At 52.0% G+C, this 17,258-nt stretch overlaps 6 protein-coding genes across 6 annotated transcripts; all 6 read left to right on the top strand.

Moving 5' to 3' along the window:
- Nucleotides 1-1,901: 1,901 nt before the first annotated feature.
- On the top strand, nt 1,902-5,447 carry VTN31DRAFT_2496 (uncharacterized protein; the record flags this gene model as incomplete). Its single annotated transcript, XM_069402670.1, has 6 exons — nt 1,902-2,396; nt 2,452-2,623; nt 2,675-3,578; nt 3,636-4,682; nt 4,741-4,818; nt 4,877-5,447. The coding sequence occupies 6 exons, from the start codon at nt 1,902-1,904 to the stop codon at nt 5,445-5,447; spliced, it is 3,267 nt and encodes a 1,088-aa protein (XP_069261929.1).
- Nucleotides 5,448-5,874: 427 nt separating this feature from the next.
- VTN31DRAFT_2497 (uncharacterized protein) lies at nt 5,875-6,567 on the top strand (the record flags this gene model as incomplete). Its single annotated transcript, XM_069402671.1, has 1 exon — nt 5,875-6,567. The coding sequence occupies one exon, from the start codon at nt 5,875-5,877 to the stop codon at nt 6,565-6,567; it is 693 nt and encodes a 230-aa protein (XP_069261930.1).
- A 1,042-nt stretch (nt 6,568-7,609) lies between these two features.
- VTN31DRAFT_2498 (uncharacterized protein) lies at nt 7,610-8,075 on the top strand (the record flags this gene model as incomplete). Its single annotated transcript, XM_069402672.1, has 2 exons — nt 7,610-7,716; nt 7,784-8,075. The coding sequence occupies 2 exons, from the start codon at nt 7,610-7,612 to the stop codon at nt 8,073-8,075; spliced, it is 399 nt and encodes a 132-aa protein (XP_069261931.1).
- A 2,393-nt stretch (nt 8,076-10,468) lies between these two features.
- VTN31DRAFT_2499 (uncharacterized protein) lies at nt 10,469-12,363 on the top strand (the record flags this gene model as incomplete). The annotated part of the gene is made up of 3 exons (XM_069402673.1): nt 10,469-11,094; nt 11,167-12,240; nt 12,300-12,363. 3 exons carry the CDS (start codon nt 10,469-10,471, stop codon nt 12,361-12,363), a joined length of 1,764 nt encoding a protein of 587 aa, XP_069261932.1.
- Nucleotides 12,364-13,984: 1,621 nt separating this feature from the next.
- VTN31DRAFT_2500 (uncharacterized protein) lies at nt 13,985-15,067 on the top strand (the record flags this gene model as incomplete). The annotated part of the gene is made up of 3 exons (XM_069402676.1): nt 13,985-14,021; nt 14,087-14,753; nt 14,803-15,067. The coding sequence occupies 3 exons, from the start codon at nt 13,985-13,987 to the stop codon at nt 15,065-15,067; spliced, it is 969 nt and encodes a 322-aa protein (XP_069261933.1).
- Nucleotides 15,068-15,576: 509 nt separating this feature from the next.
- On the top strand, nt 15,577-17,139 carry VTN31DRAFT_2501 (uncharacterized protein; the record flags this gene model as incomplete). The annotated part of the gene is made up of 2 exons (XM_069402677.1): nt 15,577-15,791; nt 15,849-17,139. 2 exons carry the CDS (start codon nt 15,577-15,579, stop codon nt 17,137-17,139), a joined length of 1,506 nt encoding a protein of 501 aa, XP_069261934.1.
- Between the last annotated feature and the right edge of the window lie 119 nt (nt 17,140-17,258).

Raw genomic sequence — 17,258 nt, forward strand, 5'->3', positions numbered from 1 at the left:
GAGCCCCAAGTCTATTGTCGTAAGATAAAAAGTCATTTATTACCTAGCACTCAACTGGCATTAGGCTACACGCAGAATTGCCGTTCGAAAGCTGTCGTCGACCTCAAAGCTCTAACCTGCCTCCTCGATTTATGAAACTCGAAGCTCGGGCTTTAGGGCTGGCCTGGTGGCCATCAGTAACCTGAAGGACCCTAATCTCCATGGCTAAACTCAGGCCGGCTTAGCGCCAACTCACTCTATGAATTGGCGGGTTCGTGGACCCTATCGGCGTCTTCCCTCAGTCAACCCCAGACGCTAAGAAAGTTCAAACGCGAGCCTCGTTCGCCCAGCCACTCAGTTGAGCAAAAGGAAAACAACAAAGCTTCAAATAATGTTGATTCCCAACCTGCACTTGCCAATATGCATTTTTTCCATCATCCTCCTTCTTCGTTGCCGTTTACTCATTAGTTGAGGTGCTTGGAGGTGCTGATTGCATCAACGCCGGTTGATTGTGCCTGTTGGAAGACTGAGCAGAGTCGCATTTCTGTCGCTTTGTCGAATTTCGAGATTCTAGGGTGATCATTGAAGAGGTGAGTCCCTCGATGACAAACTGTTCCCCGTTGATGACTTGTTCAGGGGTTGGTGCTAACTCCAATCATTCGGATAGACGTGAATGAGCATACATACTCGAATACATCGCCGGCAAATCTAGCACCGACGACACCGTCGACTCATAAGCCACACCCTATCTCTTACCTTATTACCTTCTACCGACGTTCTCCGACCCCGGATTCCGTCAGCATGGCCAAACAAAACGTCACAATTGCCGTTGTGCTTATAGTTCTCTTCATTCTCATCGGCATTCTTGGATTCGCTGTCTACGCAGCACATCATAACATGAACGTTTTCTTCTGGCGACGGAGAGCAGTTGACGAGGAAGAAGGAGGGTCATAATGCGGTGCATACTGTGCGGAAACAGCGAACGGATTTTACGACATGCATTTCGCGGCTCTGCCATCGTCATGAGAAATGAATTATGAAGGCATTGATAGAGACGAGGCCGATGGCGTTTTGGTTTTCGGTTACGAGGCACGAGTTATGAGTTATGGATTGAATTGTAAATATAGATGTATATGACTGTCATGATGTATTTATACGAGATCTAGATGACATGTAACTATGATGGACGACATATGGTTCAGATTTAGCGTTCACAAGGCTTCTTTCTATCGTAGCCAGTTCAAGAACTTCCCCTCGATCAGGTACTTTCAAATCAAATCGAGCAAATCACATATGAGACTACTAAATACCTGCTGGAGAGAAAACTGGCAACGATCGGCAAGTGTCAGGATGGATATGATAAAAATTCATTCCTGGAAATGGATGATTGGCCCGTATACAAATGGTACAGTTAGGTCGCCGATTGAAAAGACAAACCGGCGCATGATATCATCATGATGTTCAGCGTCAACTTCCTTAATCTTGTGTGATGCGGTAAACCTCCGAATACAGAACAACAGCTAATACTAGTTAATATGTCGATCAATTAATCGATAGATGGATATCGTGCTGAGGTCTTAAGGTTGGGTTGACGGGAAGATGAATCGGTCAGCTCCGGCTTGCCTCAACTTAGGGCTTGGTCCGACCGCAACCAAACCCAACCTTCCAGAATCCAAGTCATCCATAACCAGGATCGGCCCACGCATTCGAACGGTCGAGATGGAGAAAGAGATTCATGACGTCACCTCTGTCTGGATGACTGCTATCATGCTATGCAGCTGATGGCCGAATATCCCCAAAAATCTTGGAGGCGACGGATTGATGGTCGCTGGAATAAAAGAATCGCTGTTCAATAGCATCTATTGAACATATATATATATATATACTATCCAGCGTCAATCGCGGTCGACGACCTTGAAGTCATGTCGGCGGTCAATGTGTCTGAGTCGTCGTCCTCCACGGACAAGCGCAGCCAGACTGCACCAGTGTCCGAGTCAATTGACGTCGACAATGGGGAGGATGCGACGCTCGAGTTCCAACCAATCCGCACGGCGTCTCAAAGCAGCGGCGTACTGCCGAGTGAACCCGAGCAGATCTCGAGAATCGTGTCTCGACGACTCTCGAGTATTTCATCGGAGAGTTATCAAGATGAAGACAAGACCGACATCCAAAGACTTGTGTCCAACATGTTTGGTCGCAAGAGACAGGAGAGCTCCGAGGAAGAGCAGACGCGTCATCTTGGGGTAGTATGGAAGAATTTGACGGTTAAGGGTGTTGGGTTAGGGGCTGCTCTGCAGCCGACGAATGGCGACTTCTTTCTTTGGCTACCGAGGTTCATTAAAGGATTGGTTAAGCGAGACGCCAGGGGAATGGGAGCTGGAAAGCAGCCAGTGCGGACCATTCTGCACAATTTCACAGTGGGCGATGTTTCTCTTCTGGAGGAAAGATGGTACATACTGACAGTCATGCGAGGGCTGTGTGCGACCGGGAGAAATGATGCTGCTTCTCGGGAGGCCGGGTTCCGGCTGCTCGACGTTTCTGAAAGTGATTGGCAACCAGAGGGCTGGATACGAGAGCATCGAGGGAGACGTATCGTATGGCGGTGTCGACCCCAAGACCATGGCAGAAAAGTACCGCTCAGAAGGTAAAGGATATTGTACTTGATCGTTCTGATGATGGTTCTAACTTGAATCAGTGTCCTATAATCCCGAAGATGATCTGCATTATGCAATGTTGACTGTCAAACAGACGCTGTCGTTTGCACTGAAAACAAGAACTCCAGGCAAGGCATCGAGGAACGAGGGCGAAAGTCGCAAAGACTACCAGAGGACCTTCCTCAACGCGATATCGAAGCTGTTCTGGATCGAGCACACCATGGACACAAAGGTTGGCAACGAGCTGATTCGCGGCGTGTCTGGCGGTGAGAAGAAGCGAGTATCCATCGCGGAGGCAATGGTCACGAAAGCGAGCACTCAGTGCTGGGATAACTCGACACGCGGCCTCGATGCCAGCACGGCCCTCGAGTATGTGGAGAGTTTACGCAGCTTGACCAACACTGCCAACGTGTCGACGCTTGTTGCCTTGTATCAGGCTGCGGAAAGCCTCTATACGTTGTTCGACAAAGTCCTTTTGATCGAGGAAGGCCGGTGCGCGTTCTTCGGCAAGACTGAAGACGCAAAGGCCTATTTCGAGAATCTCGGCTTCGAGTGTCCTCCTCGGTGGACAACGCCTGATTTCCTGACCTCTGTCAGCGATCCCAACGCTCGCCGTGTCAAGCCTGGCTGGGAAGATCGCATTCCCCGGTCTGCAGAAGACTTCGAGAGGGCCTATCTTCAGAGTGATGTCTACAAAGCCGCGCTCGGGGACATTGAATCATTGGAAGCAGAGACTGCGAAGCAAAAAGAGGAACGTGACCAATCTCTGGATCGAGAGAAGCACAAAAACTACACTATTCCGTTTCATCGGCAGGTTATGGCTTTGACGCAGCGGCAATTCCAGGTCATGGTCGGCGACAAGCAGTCATTGTATGGCAAATGGGGGATGATTGTGTTTCAGGCGCTCATCGTCGGTAGCCTTTTTTTCAACTTGCAACCAACAAGGTGCGGTTTCATTGCGCACGCCCTCGAAGTTTTTACGCGCTGATGTTGGAACTACAGTTCGGATGTATTTCCTCGCGGAGGTGTGATGTTCTACATCCTGCTGTTCAACGCACTTCTTGCGATGGCGGAACTCACTGCCGCCTTTGAAAGCCGACCGATACTGATGAAGCACAAGAGCTTCTGTTTCTACCGGCCTTCAGCATACGCTCTGGCGCAGGTGGTTGTCGATGTGCCCCTGGTCTTTGTGCAAGTGTTCATCTTCAACATCGTCGTCTACTTCATGGCCAATTTGTCAAGAACAGCTTCTCAATTCTTCATCAGTTTGCTGTTCTTGTTCTTCCTGACGATGACAATGTACTCGTTTTTTCGCGCCCTGGGTGCGCTCTCTGCCTCGCTTGATGTCGCTACTCGCCTTACAGGAGTCGCCATTCAAGCCCTGGTTGTTTACACTGGATATTTGATTCCGCCGTGGAAAATGCGTCCCTGGTTCAAATGGCTCATCTGGATCAACCCCGTTCAGTACTGCTTCGAGGCGCTTATGACAAACGAGTTTTACAACATGAATATCCAATGTGAGCCACCGTACCTGGTTCCGCAGGGCCCGGACGCCACGCCGCAGCATCAAAGTTGCTTGATTCAGGGCAGCAGGCCCGGAAGCACCGTAGTCAGAGGGGCAGACTACATCGAGACCGAATACACCTATACTCGAGCGCACCTATGGCGGAACTTTGGTATCCTGATTGCATGGCTTGTCCTTTTCGTTGCTTTGACCATGCTGGGAACAGAGTTGCAGAGACCAAACAAGGGAGGCAGTTCGGTGACCATCTTCAAACGTGGAGAAGCGCCCAAGGACGTGGCAGATGCCATCCAAACGGGGACTCGGTCACAAGACGAGGAATCTGGAGAAAAGGTCGCCAGCCAAGGAGACGGCCAACCGAATGAAAAAAATGTGGACGGGATCGCAGCGAACACGGCCATTTTCACCTGGCAGCATGTGAACTATGTGGTGCCTGTCAAAGGAGGTCAGAAGCAATTATTAAAGGACGTGCATGGCTACGTGAAGCCAGGCCGGCTTACGGCCTTGATGGGAGCATCGGGAGCTGGGTATGGACGACCACAGTGATCTGGTCCGTGGACTGTTACTGACCTCTGGATGCTGAAGAAAAACAACACTGCTCAACGCGCTCGCCCAGCGCACCGCTACAGGCGTGGTCACAGGAGATTTTCTAGTTGATGGACGGTATGGCCCTGCCCCTCGATAACACTTACCCTTAATGCCACGGTTAACACCATGACAGACCACTTCCAAAAAGCTTCCAGCGGGCCACTGCCTTTGCCCAGCAGATGGACGTACACGAGCCGACGGCTACAGTTCGCGAGTCCCTTCGATTCTCCGCTCTCCTTCGGCAGCCGCGAGAAGTGCCCATCCAGGAAAAGTACGACTACTGCGAGAAGATCATCGACCTGTTGGAAATGCGGCCCATCGCGGGCGCAGTGGTTGGCGCCAGTGGCGTGGGTCTCAATCAGGAGCAACGCAAGCGGCTGACGATTGGAGTTGAACTGGCCAGCAAGCCGGAATTGCTTCTCTTCCTGGATGAGCCAACGTCCGGGTTGGACTCGCTTGCGGCGTACAACATTGTCCGCTTCCTGCGACGGTTGGCGGACGCAGGCCAGGCGGTTCTGTGCACTATTCACCAGCCATCTGCAGTGCTTTTTGAAGAGTTTGACGACCTGCTGCTCCTGAAAAGCGGAGGCAGGGTTGTGTATGATGGGGAATTGGGACATGATTCTCGGACCTTGATCGAGTACTTCGAACGAAACGGTGGGAAGAAGTGTTCGCCGGATGCAAATCCAGCCGAAGTACGTTGATCCCGTCATGTTTCCAGATAGCAGTTGCTGACAGCGACCAGTACATGCTTGAAGTCATTGGCGCCGGCGATCCCAACTACAAGGGTAAAGACTGGGCTGATGTGTGGGAGCAATCACCCGAATGCAAGGCGCGGCGTGAGGAAATAGAGAAGATTATTCATTCTCGTCGGAATAAGAGTCAGAATGAGGAGACGCGAGATGATCGCGAATTTGCCATGCCAATCTGGACGCAGATCATGGCGACAACCAAGCGCTCCTTTGTCGCATACTGGCGGTCACCCCAATATATCGCTGTATGTGGCCTCTGAGGCGCCCGTGACTGGTCGGCCAACTGACACTTCGTTTTCAGGGCAAATTCTTGCTTCACATCTTTACCGGCCTTTTCAACACATTCACGTTCTGGAAACTCGGAAACAGCTACATCGACATGCAGTCGAGGCTGTTCTCCGTCTTCATGACGCTGACCATCTGTCCGCCTCTGATCCAGCAATTGCAGCCGCGCTTCCTGCACTTCCGCAACCTGTACGAGTCTCGGGAGGCCAGCTCCAAGATTTATTCGTGGTGGGCCTTCGTGGTCAGTGCAATTCTCCCCGAAATACCATATGCCATCGTCGCGGGGTCGATCTACTTCAACTGCTGGTACTGGGGTGTCGGCTTCCCACGAGATTCGTTTACCAGCGGCTTCGTGTACATGCTGGTCATCTTGTTCGAGCTGTTCTATGTCGGATTTGGACAGTTTATTGCAGCGATGTCTCCGAACGAGCTGTTCGCGTCACTGCTCGTCCCTGCCTTCTTCACATTTGTCGTTTCATTCTGCGGCATCGTGGTGCCATATCCAACTCTACCAGGCTTTTGGCGAGCTTGGATGTACTGGGTTACCCCATTCACGTACCTGCTGGAGGCGTTCCTTGGCGTGGTTATCCATCGCCAGCCTGTCCGCTGCGTCGAACGCGAAGTAGCTCGGTTTAGTACGCCGCCTGGGATGAGCTGCCAGGAATACGCTCGGCCGTTCATCGAGCAAGCGGGCGGATACGTCGAAGATGACGGAAACGGGATGTGTTCTTTTTGCCAATTCTCGAATGGAGACGAATTTGTGGGTTTTTTTTCTTTCCCAGGATAATGCCTTTGTGATAGGCGGACTAATTCCTTCGCAGGGCCGCGGTTTCAACGTGTCTTACTCGCACAAATGGCGAGATTTTGTGAGTTTCTCGGTCTTCTGTAAGGAAGGACTGCTGACCATAACCATAGGGCTTATTCTGGGTCTTCATTGGGTTCAACTTTGCCGCCGTCTTCTTCCTGTCATGGCTCTATCTCCATGGCGTGAGCAAGGCAAAAAGATTCAACAGCATGCGAAAGGCTCGCAAGGCGCAGGGTGGCCAAGTTGAGAAGTAAGAGCTGTCGAAACAGCTGGCCATGCTATCTGTACCAAAATTTTGTTTGCAATGCAACATTTCAATAACTACCCCCTCTATAGCGATAGGATCTTGAGGACTTTAATCGATTTATCGGGGCTTGACTGTAAATCGAGAACTCGGTGGGGCGAACCTGTATACGGCGGACTGTAGCTACGGAGTACTCCGTACATAGCGATCAAAATTGTTTCGCGCCTGTAATGCTGGTATTGCAACTAGGTCTTGCCTTACGTTATCTCAGCAGCGAAATCGCCAGCGAGATGTTGAACTGGCCTGATACAGACAAGTACTTCTCCGTTTTCAATCTCTCTTTCTTGCATTAGTTACCTCGGTTATCTTGTGATCATTTCTTCATTCATCAACTGCGAAGGTGCCCTACCCATCTGTACTAGCCCGCATTGAGCAGCGATGGTGAAACTGGAAGAAGAAGAACTTTTGGAACAGATTGAGAACGTGGCTTCCGTGGCTCTCGCAGAATCTATTCTGAATGTCTAAACATACATCCTTAATCGATTGATCCCGCGTATCCAGGAGAACCTTCCAACCCAGTCGTCCAGTGACGACGATGATGCTCAAGTGATGGATGTTGATGCCGCTCCCGCGGACGGGCTGGCGGGGAATCTGATGTCTTCGAAGAAGAGGATTCAGGAATTAAAGAGCTAACCGGAATGCGTCCGGCTACCTTTAAAAAAACTGGCGCGATTGTTGGCAAGGCATGCCCCGTCGTTGGTGCCGGAGCGTCGCAATGGGATGAGCATTGAACGGAAACTCTTGATCTTCCTGTACCTGACGACAAATGGCGCATCATACAGGAATGCTGTCGAGAAGTTTCAGCATTCATTGACCACAATGTCATCGTAAGATTCCCGTTAGATCCAGTTTTGTGCGAGTTTTCGTAAACTTCAGACGCCCTAACCGGAACAGAGTTTTTCATCATGTCCTGGATGGCATTCTCGCCATGTATCCGGACCTGGTCCGGATTCCGTCGACAGGATATAGCAAGGAGGCACTGGGTGATGATCCCTCAGCCTGGCCTTATTTCGATGGCTGCTTGGGAGCATTGGGCTGCACTCACTTGCCTCTTTCAATACCCGTTCGAGACCGGAAACCGGCCTTGCAGAATCGAGACGGCGTATATTCGCAAAAAGTGCTCGCTGCTCGCGACTTTGATCTCAACTTTGTCTACGTCTTTTGCAGGGATGGAAGGTTGTGCTGACGACTACGAGGTGTATGACCAAGTATTATCAAAGGATCGTGAATATGCGCTGCCACAGGGGTGTTATTTTCTCACCAACACTAATTTTGCCCCCAATTCACCGCATCTCTTGGTCCCCTACAACGATACCCCCCATCGCTTGGGCGACTTCGAGAATGGCGAAAATGGGCTCACCAATTTCAAGGAACTGTTCAATCTTCGTCATGCCAGAAAACGGACAGTGATCCGGCGAACTTTTGATTGGTTCAAGAAACGGTTCCGAACTTTGAATGAGGCAAGAGATGGATTCTCACTCGATACTCAGATTAAACTGGTTTTTGCACTCGCTGCGATTCATAATTTTATCAATGAACACGAGGGACATGGTTCGGGTTCTGTTGATGATTATGACAGTGATGGGGAGGCTCAATTGCCACCCTACGAAGAAGACGATGACGAAGGTAATGAGTTCCCAATGCCAAAGCGGGACAATCGCATGCTGGCAAAGAGAATCGAAGTGGCCGCAGCCATGTGGAGGGATGGCCTGGTAGAAAAGCGCTAGGATTAACGGCACAGTGCTCGCAGTGACCGATGTTGGTTGCGAGATCATCATCATCATCATCATCATCATCATCAGTACAAAAGCTCTCTATTCAAATGTCAGAGTTCAGATGTTTAGCGAGAGTGTTGGAAGACCCTGATTGCCGGACGAAATACTCCGTACTGTCGCTCTGATTTTGCCGGCTAATTCTCCCAGTCCCGAATGGGCACATCTTCGATGATGCAATGACGAGAGCGATCTATTCCCACCCTGGAATCATGCATTTGTATCCTCGTCCGACCGTGGATCTCCATATTGACCTCCATTGCAAAGAGCTCGGTGAAGACTCGTTCCTGACGTTGATCTAGAATTCACTAATAGGGGTACTTTAGTGAATGTATGCCCTCCAACTTCTCAATAGCCCTCTTCAGCTTCGATTGCTGGAATTCCCCCCTACTTGAACACCGGGCTGTCACAGGATCCCCCTTGGGCTTCCGTAGCGTAGTATCTATCGTCTCCCACAGCTGAGGTAGGTCCGATCTGTATCTCAAATGGCGCTCGACGAATCGATTCGTAACCCCTTCTTCATCGGACGCTCCATCGTCGACATGGCAGGACATTGGATGGCTGATTTGGAGAACCCCAATACTGTATACATATTGTACCTTGGAACCTTTTTTGGCCGAAAGGTCTGCGAAAGGCAAAACACTTGTGGTCACTGACTCACCACTTGCCAGTGCCAAGACAGACTAACGGACTTAGTGCATGAGCTGAAATTTTGAAGGTACGGAGTGACTTGATTGGGCGACTCTGGCTCCAGGACTTGATATCATGCATTTGTTGGCTGCACTTGCAAGGGCAGAGAATCACAGATCGCGTTGGCTTTAGACTCAGCTCTGCAGTCTGCAGTCGCTTCGGCACCCATGCTCCGGATAGGTTAACCTAAGTAACTGCTAGTTAGTTGACACTGCTGAGATTGAAGCTTCTCGACGTGGGAATTTAGGTGAACCTACGAGTACACGAAGTAACTAGTTAGTTACATATGTTAACTTTCCCATCACAACCACGTGGCGAGTCGTTCAGGAGAGCGGCCCATGCTTTTGCTGAACTTGTTGAAACGAATTCCGGTCAATCTTTTTGTCAATTTCGCCAATCGCCTGCCATGTGCTTTTGCGGTGTCTGAGACTTCCGACGAAGAATGTTTATTCTTCGCTCGGATTGTCAGGCATTCTGAACGCTGATTGGGGCCGTTGGGGCGGATGGGGCTGAATATTGAGTGGGTCAAACCTGCCGGAAAAGGAAGCCAAGACTACCAAAGCGGACAAGACTCGTTTTAGCTTCCGAAGTCTAAATTCGCCAGACCGCGAGCCGCTCGCCAATTTGGTCCCCTTCCTGGGCGGGCCCGAAGAAGTCATGTGTTTTTCCTGTAAAGGAGACTAATTATGTACCATTAACCGAACATGGTAATAAGTGTAGTCAAATTAAAGTTAATTAGGTTAACTTAGTTAACTAAGTATAGGTACTTAACTTACTACGAGGAACTCACGCTGTTTAACCCACACCCAAATCTCCAATCCTCGATTTACATGTACCCTCCATGCCGGAGAAACCCTGGGCGAATCTTAGGCAGACGAAACGTCGTCGTTCGTCTAAAAACTAATGATTTGGTAGGGCGGGCAGCGGAATGAGGCATGCACACTGCCGAAGTCAAAGCTTCAAGGAGAACGTGGCCCCGAGTTCCTACTCCCAAGACCTTGTAAGTTAGGTTCTCCGATGTAAGAAGGGAAATGCTTCATTATTGTCCGCCAATTGCCGCCTCCATTATTGCTCTCCTGCCAAGCCGAAGCAAACCGACCTGTGCCCCGACACAAGGATGGTGGAAGCACCGGATGGCGAGCATCAATCAGAGGCCACTGGTTCCAGAGAGCCTCCGGGGAAAAGCGATAGAGCTGTGAGCAGCGCGCCGAAGCCGGGTGCGGTCAAAGATCGCGTGTGCAAGTACTGTAAGCAGGCGTTTACGTCTTCCTCGCTGGGCCGGCACCTCGACCAGTATCTGTTCAAGAAGAAGCCCGATGGAATTCATGACATTGAGGAAATCCGGCGCATCCGCAGCGCCATCACCCGGCGACAGGCAAGATCCTCGACAAAACAACGGGACACTAATGCAAATGCCGCGCGCAAGGAACCGCATGCGGTGACACCGGCCGATTCCAATGCGAGCTCTGCCAGCGGGACGGACGGGTCACAGCATGGGCCGCGGTATTTGTTCAATATGCCTACCTGGCAGGCGACCGGCGTCATCAATGACGTTCAGAATCCAGACGCGTCGCAGAGGTCTTCTGTGAGTTCGCAGAACCCACCGACGCAATCGCAAACAACAACAAAGCCTCCGGCGGATTACACCACTCGCGCGACTCAGCCCGGTTCTTCCGGCTCTGAAACGGCCCGAGCTCTGGAGCTGGCACTGCGGGAGGTTTTGGACAATGTCAAGGCTGCCGCGTGAGTCACTAGTGTCGGAAACGTCCAGATCAGTGCTTGAATACGAAAGCTGACGTGCTGTTCACCAAAAAGGAGCCGAGTACGAGCGTCTCGCCTTTCACCCTTTGACTTCGATGTCCAAGCACAGACGTTTCCGTCGCTGGTTCTGCAGTTGTTGCCTCTACCTCCTGCCTTATTCTCAACCCACCCGTTTGGCACGGCTTCATCAATCCCGCTGGACCCGCCGGGTTTCGCCCACGTCGAGGTCGTCCGCAATGCCCTTCGGGCTCGCATAGAGCAATGGCGGACTGAGCAGTTGGCAATACCCTCATCATCTCCCTCGGACTCCCGCGAGGCAGCCCCATCCAATGATCCCAACGTGATCAATAGCACAGCGCAGCAGCATGAAGAGATAAGTTCGCGGCATCTCGACCTTGCCTATCAACACTGGATGCTTCTTCCCCAGGACGTACGACGCGACACGTGGCAACTCGAATTGATGCGCGCGTTCGCCCGCGAAACCGACAAACGAAAAGAGCTCGAAGAACAGCTGGCACGTGTCCAGCAAGAAGCAAATCAGCTGCGCGAGGAAATCCACAGGATCAGCTCGTGTCAATGGCCTCGGGAATTTGCGCTTTTCCCGCCGGATATGCTGCCGTTGTCGCGCGAGATCGTGCGGGAGCTGGAAGTGCGCCAAGGGGGCCCCATCAGCGCCGACTCTCCGCGGTGGGATTTTGATAATGTGGTCGCAAAGTGGAAACGCGTAGTCATGCACGACAAAGGCATGGGCCGCGTCGGCATTCCCAGGGATACCGAGCGTCCTACAAGCATTGACTCTGGCAATGCTGGCTCTAGTATGGCAAACACACATACACAGGCTGGTGAAAACTATACCATCCGGCCGAGCAACTCACGCTCCAATTCTTACTATGAGCCTCCGGAGAAACGGCGGCGGCAGATTAATGAAACGGCAAAATCGGATGGAAGAGACTCGGAAAGTGACAGTCCGAGTGCAGCGGATGTCTCTGGCAACAGGGACAGTGCTACAAATACCTGGAGTCCAGGCTCCGTGCAGGGACTCCTGAGACAAAGCCAATCCATGCCGATGGTGTCGAGCACTTTGGATCCGGCTGCCACTTACACAACTGGTTCTGGGATGCGTCCGATGTGAGAGACTTCATAGCATCCCTTTTGTTCAATTTATTTGAGCTTACTTTAGCAAGCAGACCCCGATCCTGGCTCCGCGAAGGTCTCCCTAGTCACCCGTCACACACACCCAGCGACTCGTGACCTGCCTTGACCTTTTGTCGCACTTGCAAAGCTACTCTTTTGCCCGTCATCCAACCTTGCCAGAACCCGCAGTCTTCTCTTTCCGTCGACCACTCCTCTAGCCAGCGAGGGCACGTTCCAGGCAAAATACGGGCAACACCATGCCCAGTGAACCTCGATCGGCCAGCTAGATACACAGCATCCCCCGACCGCAGCCTCAGGGTCTCACATCCCTTTTCGTCATCGTGACTGACTACAACAAGCTCTTCACAGCCAACTCCAACGCTAGCCAATCCCGCGTCGTCTTTTGCATCCACGTCGCGATGCAGAGTGGCAGTTTGACCCGCCGGCTATATCTGTACGGTTGAAAATTTGGGCGCTGTCGTCGGAAATGCAGGCTGCCAGAGGTGGGCAATATCTGGTGGCAAGAGTTTGGCTTGTTCGATGCGTTTCAACCAGCGCACGCCCTGATCCAGAAAGGCTTGGATAGTGAGGAGGCTATGAGTGGAGGCATTGATGGGCCTGATCACTGTTTGGGAATATGCTGCGAAGAAAGAAGCATTCTGACCGTCGACTCATTGCTGCTGTGATGGGGTAGGAGAGGGACGTCTTAATGCAGGTAGATATTAGTCAAGTTTCTGGGGTCGGGCAGATCTCGGTGCAGTAGGCAATCGAGCAACTTCTTCTGTATGGTTGGAGGGAACAGGGATGGGATCATCCAGGGATCTACAGACATCAGCGGAGACTATGTAAAGCGTAGACCCTCCAAGGACAAACTGGAGAGGGAACACTCAACCCGAGACGAGCCGATGCACAACAACCGGGACATCCTCAATCAGTGCCCCGACGGAGCCGCGTCTAGTCCCGTGTTGTTGACAAACTCGTCGAATGCCACGCGTAGATCCTGACTCGACGGTTGAGTCCACGACCTGGACCGAAGCGGGGAGGGCATGCGGATCCAGTTTCGTCAAATCGATGACGGTGGAATCGTGGTAGACTTCGGCGACGTCGGCGTGTTGGCAGGCAGCAAAGCGTTGTCGGATGGGGTCTGCCGGGCGATCATGGCCATGAATGCCTTTGATTTCCGCCATGGATGATGGACTATGGGAATGATTGTGGGAGAGATTGCATTACTGCAGATAAATGACGTAGGATGATGATTTGATTGTGGATGGAACTGCAGGGGTGATTCTCTTGGTGTATTGTTGCCATGAAGATCACCGTCCATGACAATCATGTAATCTGCACAGTTCAGCATCATCTACTCTGTTCAGGAACTGAGTAGTCATTTATTATCCACCGTTCGGTCGTTCCTAGTGGCCATTGGACGCCAATTCCACGATTCCCTCGCAATCGGATGAAACCTCACCGCCCACAGACGCGTTTGTTTGTGTACAGGCACAAAAAACATCAAGCATCTCCACCATTCATCGTTTCCCTTTCGAGAAATTTCTTCCTCCTCATTCGGGCCGTGTGTAAGGATGAACTGCTGTTGACGAGGGAACCATCTTTGATGACCTTTCTGCCGTGTTCATCCCTGCAGGTAGTCATCGTCGGACCATCCCTCGGTACTCGTACTTCGGCCACTTTTTCTCCCTTGAAGCACACAGTCTGGACATCATCGCAGGAATCGTGAACAACCATGGAGAACTACGAGAAGATTGAGAAGATTGGAGAGGGTAAGAGACGACATTAATGCGCGGAAACCACTCTGTGGGGATTTACTGACAGCCTCTTCACTTAGGTACCTACGGCGTAGTCTACAAAGCCCGGGACCGTACCAACAACCGAATCGTGGCTCTCAAGAAAATCCGTCTTGAGGCCGAAGATGAGGGCGTCCCTAGTACCGCCATCCGCGAGATCTCGCTGCTCAAGGAAATGAACGACCCCAATATCGTGCGTCTGCTGAATATCGTCCACGCCGATGGTCACAAGCTGTACCTCGTCTTCGAGTTCCTCGACCTCGACTTGAAGAAGTACATGGAGGCCCTGCCGCCCAGCGAGGGTGGTCGTGGGAAACCCCTCCCGGATGGAACTATCATACACCGTCCAGCATTGGGCGAGGCCATGGTCAAGAAATTCATGGCCCAGCTGGTGGAGGGTGTTCGATACTGCCACAGCCATCGAATCCTGCACCGCGACTTGAAGCCACAAAACCTATTGATTGATCGCGAGGGCAACCTCAAGCTGGCCGATTTCGGTCTAGCTCGTGCGTTCGGCGTTCCCCTTCGCAGTTATACCCACGAGGTCGTCACCCTGTGGTACCGTGCGCCAGAGATCCTCCTTGGCGGTCGACAGTACTCGACTGGCGTTGACATGTGGTCTGTGGGCGCGATTTTTGCTGAGATGTGCACTCGCAAGCCTCTGTTTCCAGGAGACTCGGAGATTGACGAGATCTTCAAGATCTTCCGGTATGCATCAACCCCAATGCCTAAGGTTGGCTCAGCTAACGCTCTCTAGTACCCTCGGCACTCCTGACGAGTCGATCTGGCCCGGCGTCACGTCGTACCCGGACTTCAAGCCGACGTTCCCCAAATGGAAGCGCAATCACAACTACGCGTTGGTCAGCGGCCTCGAAGAAGCCGGTCTGGACCTCCTCGACATGCTTCTTGAATACGACCCCGCCCGTCGGATTTCGGCGAAGCAGGCTTGCATGCACCCCTATTTCGCCAAGGGGAGCAGCTACTACTCGGGGCGGGCCGCACGTATGAATCAGTCGTATTGAGTGAGCGGCTGCTGGACGTGCTGCATGCTCGGCATTCTACATCACCATACGAGGTTTACACTCGGACCTCGACGTGATATCGTTCTTTTCACTTTCTTTTCCTTTTTGCATTTGTCAATTTGGTACCGGCGTTCGCATATTGTTTTGTGGTTTTGCACTGGAGTAGGCTATCATAACGTGACATGATCGACTTATGGGTTATGGTTAGCATTGAATGTACAGCTTTCACCTTAGTCGATTTTACTGAGCTGTCTAGTCTGTAGGCTGTAGGTTGTAGTACGGAGTACTCCGTACTGCAGTGTACTATGCGAGAACTTGCCAGTTCAAAATATCAACTGGCATGCCAAGCGCGGCTCATCTTGTCGCGGACTCATCCCTCGCCAACTGGCCTCGATGGAGGATCAACGCATAAGTCAGCACGAATTGAAGCAGTCCCGGACGATTACGAGCACCTAGGCGGGAAATTCAGTTCGCCAGCATCTCTCATCCACACACCATGGGCTCGCACTATGCGCCTCATTGCAACTTTTCCGCACACCAACTATGCGAGGATCTCATGCCACCTCTTCCATGGTCTTCAGGAAGTTTGGGCGACGCGTCGAACTTGTCGCAGCCCATTGATACCATGGAAGCCTTCAATTCGACGCTTCGGGTCGGCGACTGAGCCACAATTTCAACAAGAAGTCGACGTGCCCGTGGGACTAAACGGGATAGTGAAATTGAGGTGTGTTGTGTCTCCATCCCAGCGCAGCGTGTTCGTGCTGATAGGAAGGTACAAAAGGGTGATTCCCTCACCAGAGGGGAGTTCCAATGTCCTCTTGTATCTTCCCCCGGGCCCGATCTCGTCGCTACATAGACGCGGTAATGTCCCAGACCACGTTTTCCCAACCTCTACACCAGAGCAAATCTTGGCGGAAACGACAAATTCCACTGTCGTCACGATCGATTATCGTCTCGGGCCGGTGTCTACGCAGAATGCCAAGGGCGGCGGGCAAGAAGTACATCGCTATCCCACGCCTGTCCATGACACTCTTCTGGGTTTTGACTGGGTGCTGGAGCATTTGCAGCCAACATATCTGAGTGTCTTTGGCAAGCATGTCGGCGGCTCATTGGGCTTGATGCTCGCGTTAACAGAGGCCAAACATGTTCGATCGGTCGCCGCGATCGAGCCCATCTGCGACTGGACAGGCTTGGATGACTTCTGCACTGTTGACCCCCAAGAAGTTGACCGTGTCCTCGCGAAGATTAAAGAGAATGAGTCGACTGTGAAGCTAGATATGGAGAAAGAGATGGTTGTGGCAGATTCCGCAGCAAAGATTAAACGGAAATCCCGGCGGGCAAGAGCTCCGGCACCGCCGGACCTCGTGCCGCTGCTGGAAGCGCGAGAGCAATTGTTCGACACGCCTTCAAGGTATTTCGATTCCTTTGCCTCGCCGCTCCTCTTCCTACGATCACCTGGGAAAGTCGCTCCGAGACGATTCCCCAAGTACCTGACGGGCCCGGAGTATCCTGTCCCAGTTCTGGAGAAGCTGGACCCGCAAGATGTCCTGGAAGATGTGCTACAGTTCGATGGGGATGCGGCCGAGGTATCCGAGACGGCTGTCACAGAGCGCCCAGAAACGCGACCAAAGACTACGCGGCGTCGTAAAGCGCTGTCACGATGGCCACCATACGGATTTGACTACGGCAGTAACGAGCCTCGCTGGAAAACCAATGGTATCCGGCGGCTGGAGGTGACGTTGCCCTGGGTGCATGTGTATGTTCACACCGAAAAGCCGGACCCAGCGGCCGAGCCAGCAAGCCATCGGGAAAAGCAAGCGAATGGCTCGAGACGTCGGAAGGCCAAGAATGCGGAGGCGAGCGTTCTCGCCCAGCAGGCGGATGAGATGGTGTCTGTTATGCGGCGGGCGTGTTTCTGGGGTCGACAGGCGGGACATGGAGAGAAGCGTGTCAGTCTGACTAAGGTGAAGAGGGACACACAGACACGGAGTACATTGGATGATTTGCCAGTGGTGAGCCAAGCTGGAGAGTGGCTGCGAGCAGGCATTGAGGGAAAGCTTGAGGATCGGTAGCTTATCCAGATGAGTCTCATGCCAGTTCGCAGATGCGGAAGCGTCAACCCATAAGCCTGTTTCGAAATCTAACTTGCAATTAAAAAGGATAGTAACTAGGCCTATATACAAGTAATGAT

This window comes from Thermomyces dupontii, assembly GCF_041956625.1.
Source record: "Thermomyces dupontii strain NRRL 2155 unplaced genomic scaffold VTN31scaffold_2, whole genome shotgun sequence".
Classification (NCBI taxonomy): Eukaryota; Fungi; Ascomycota; class Eurotiomycetes; order Eurotiales; family Trichocomaceae; genus Thermomyces; species Thermomyces dupontii.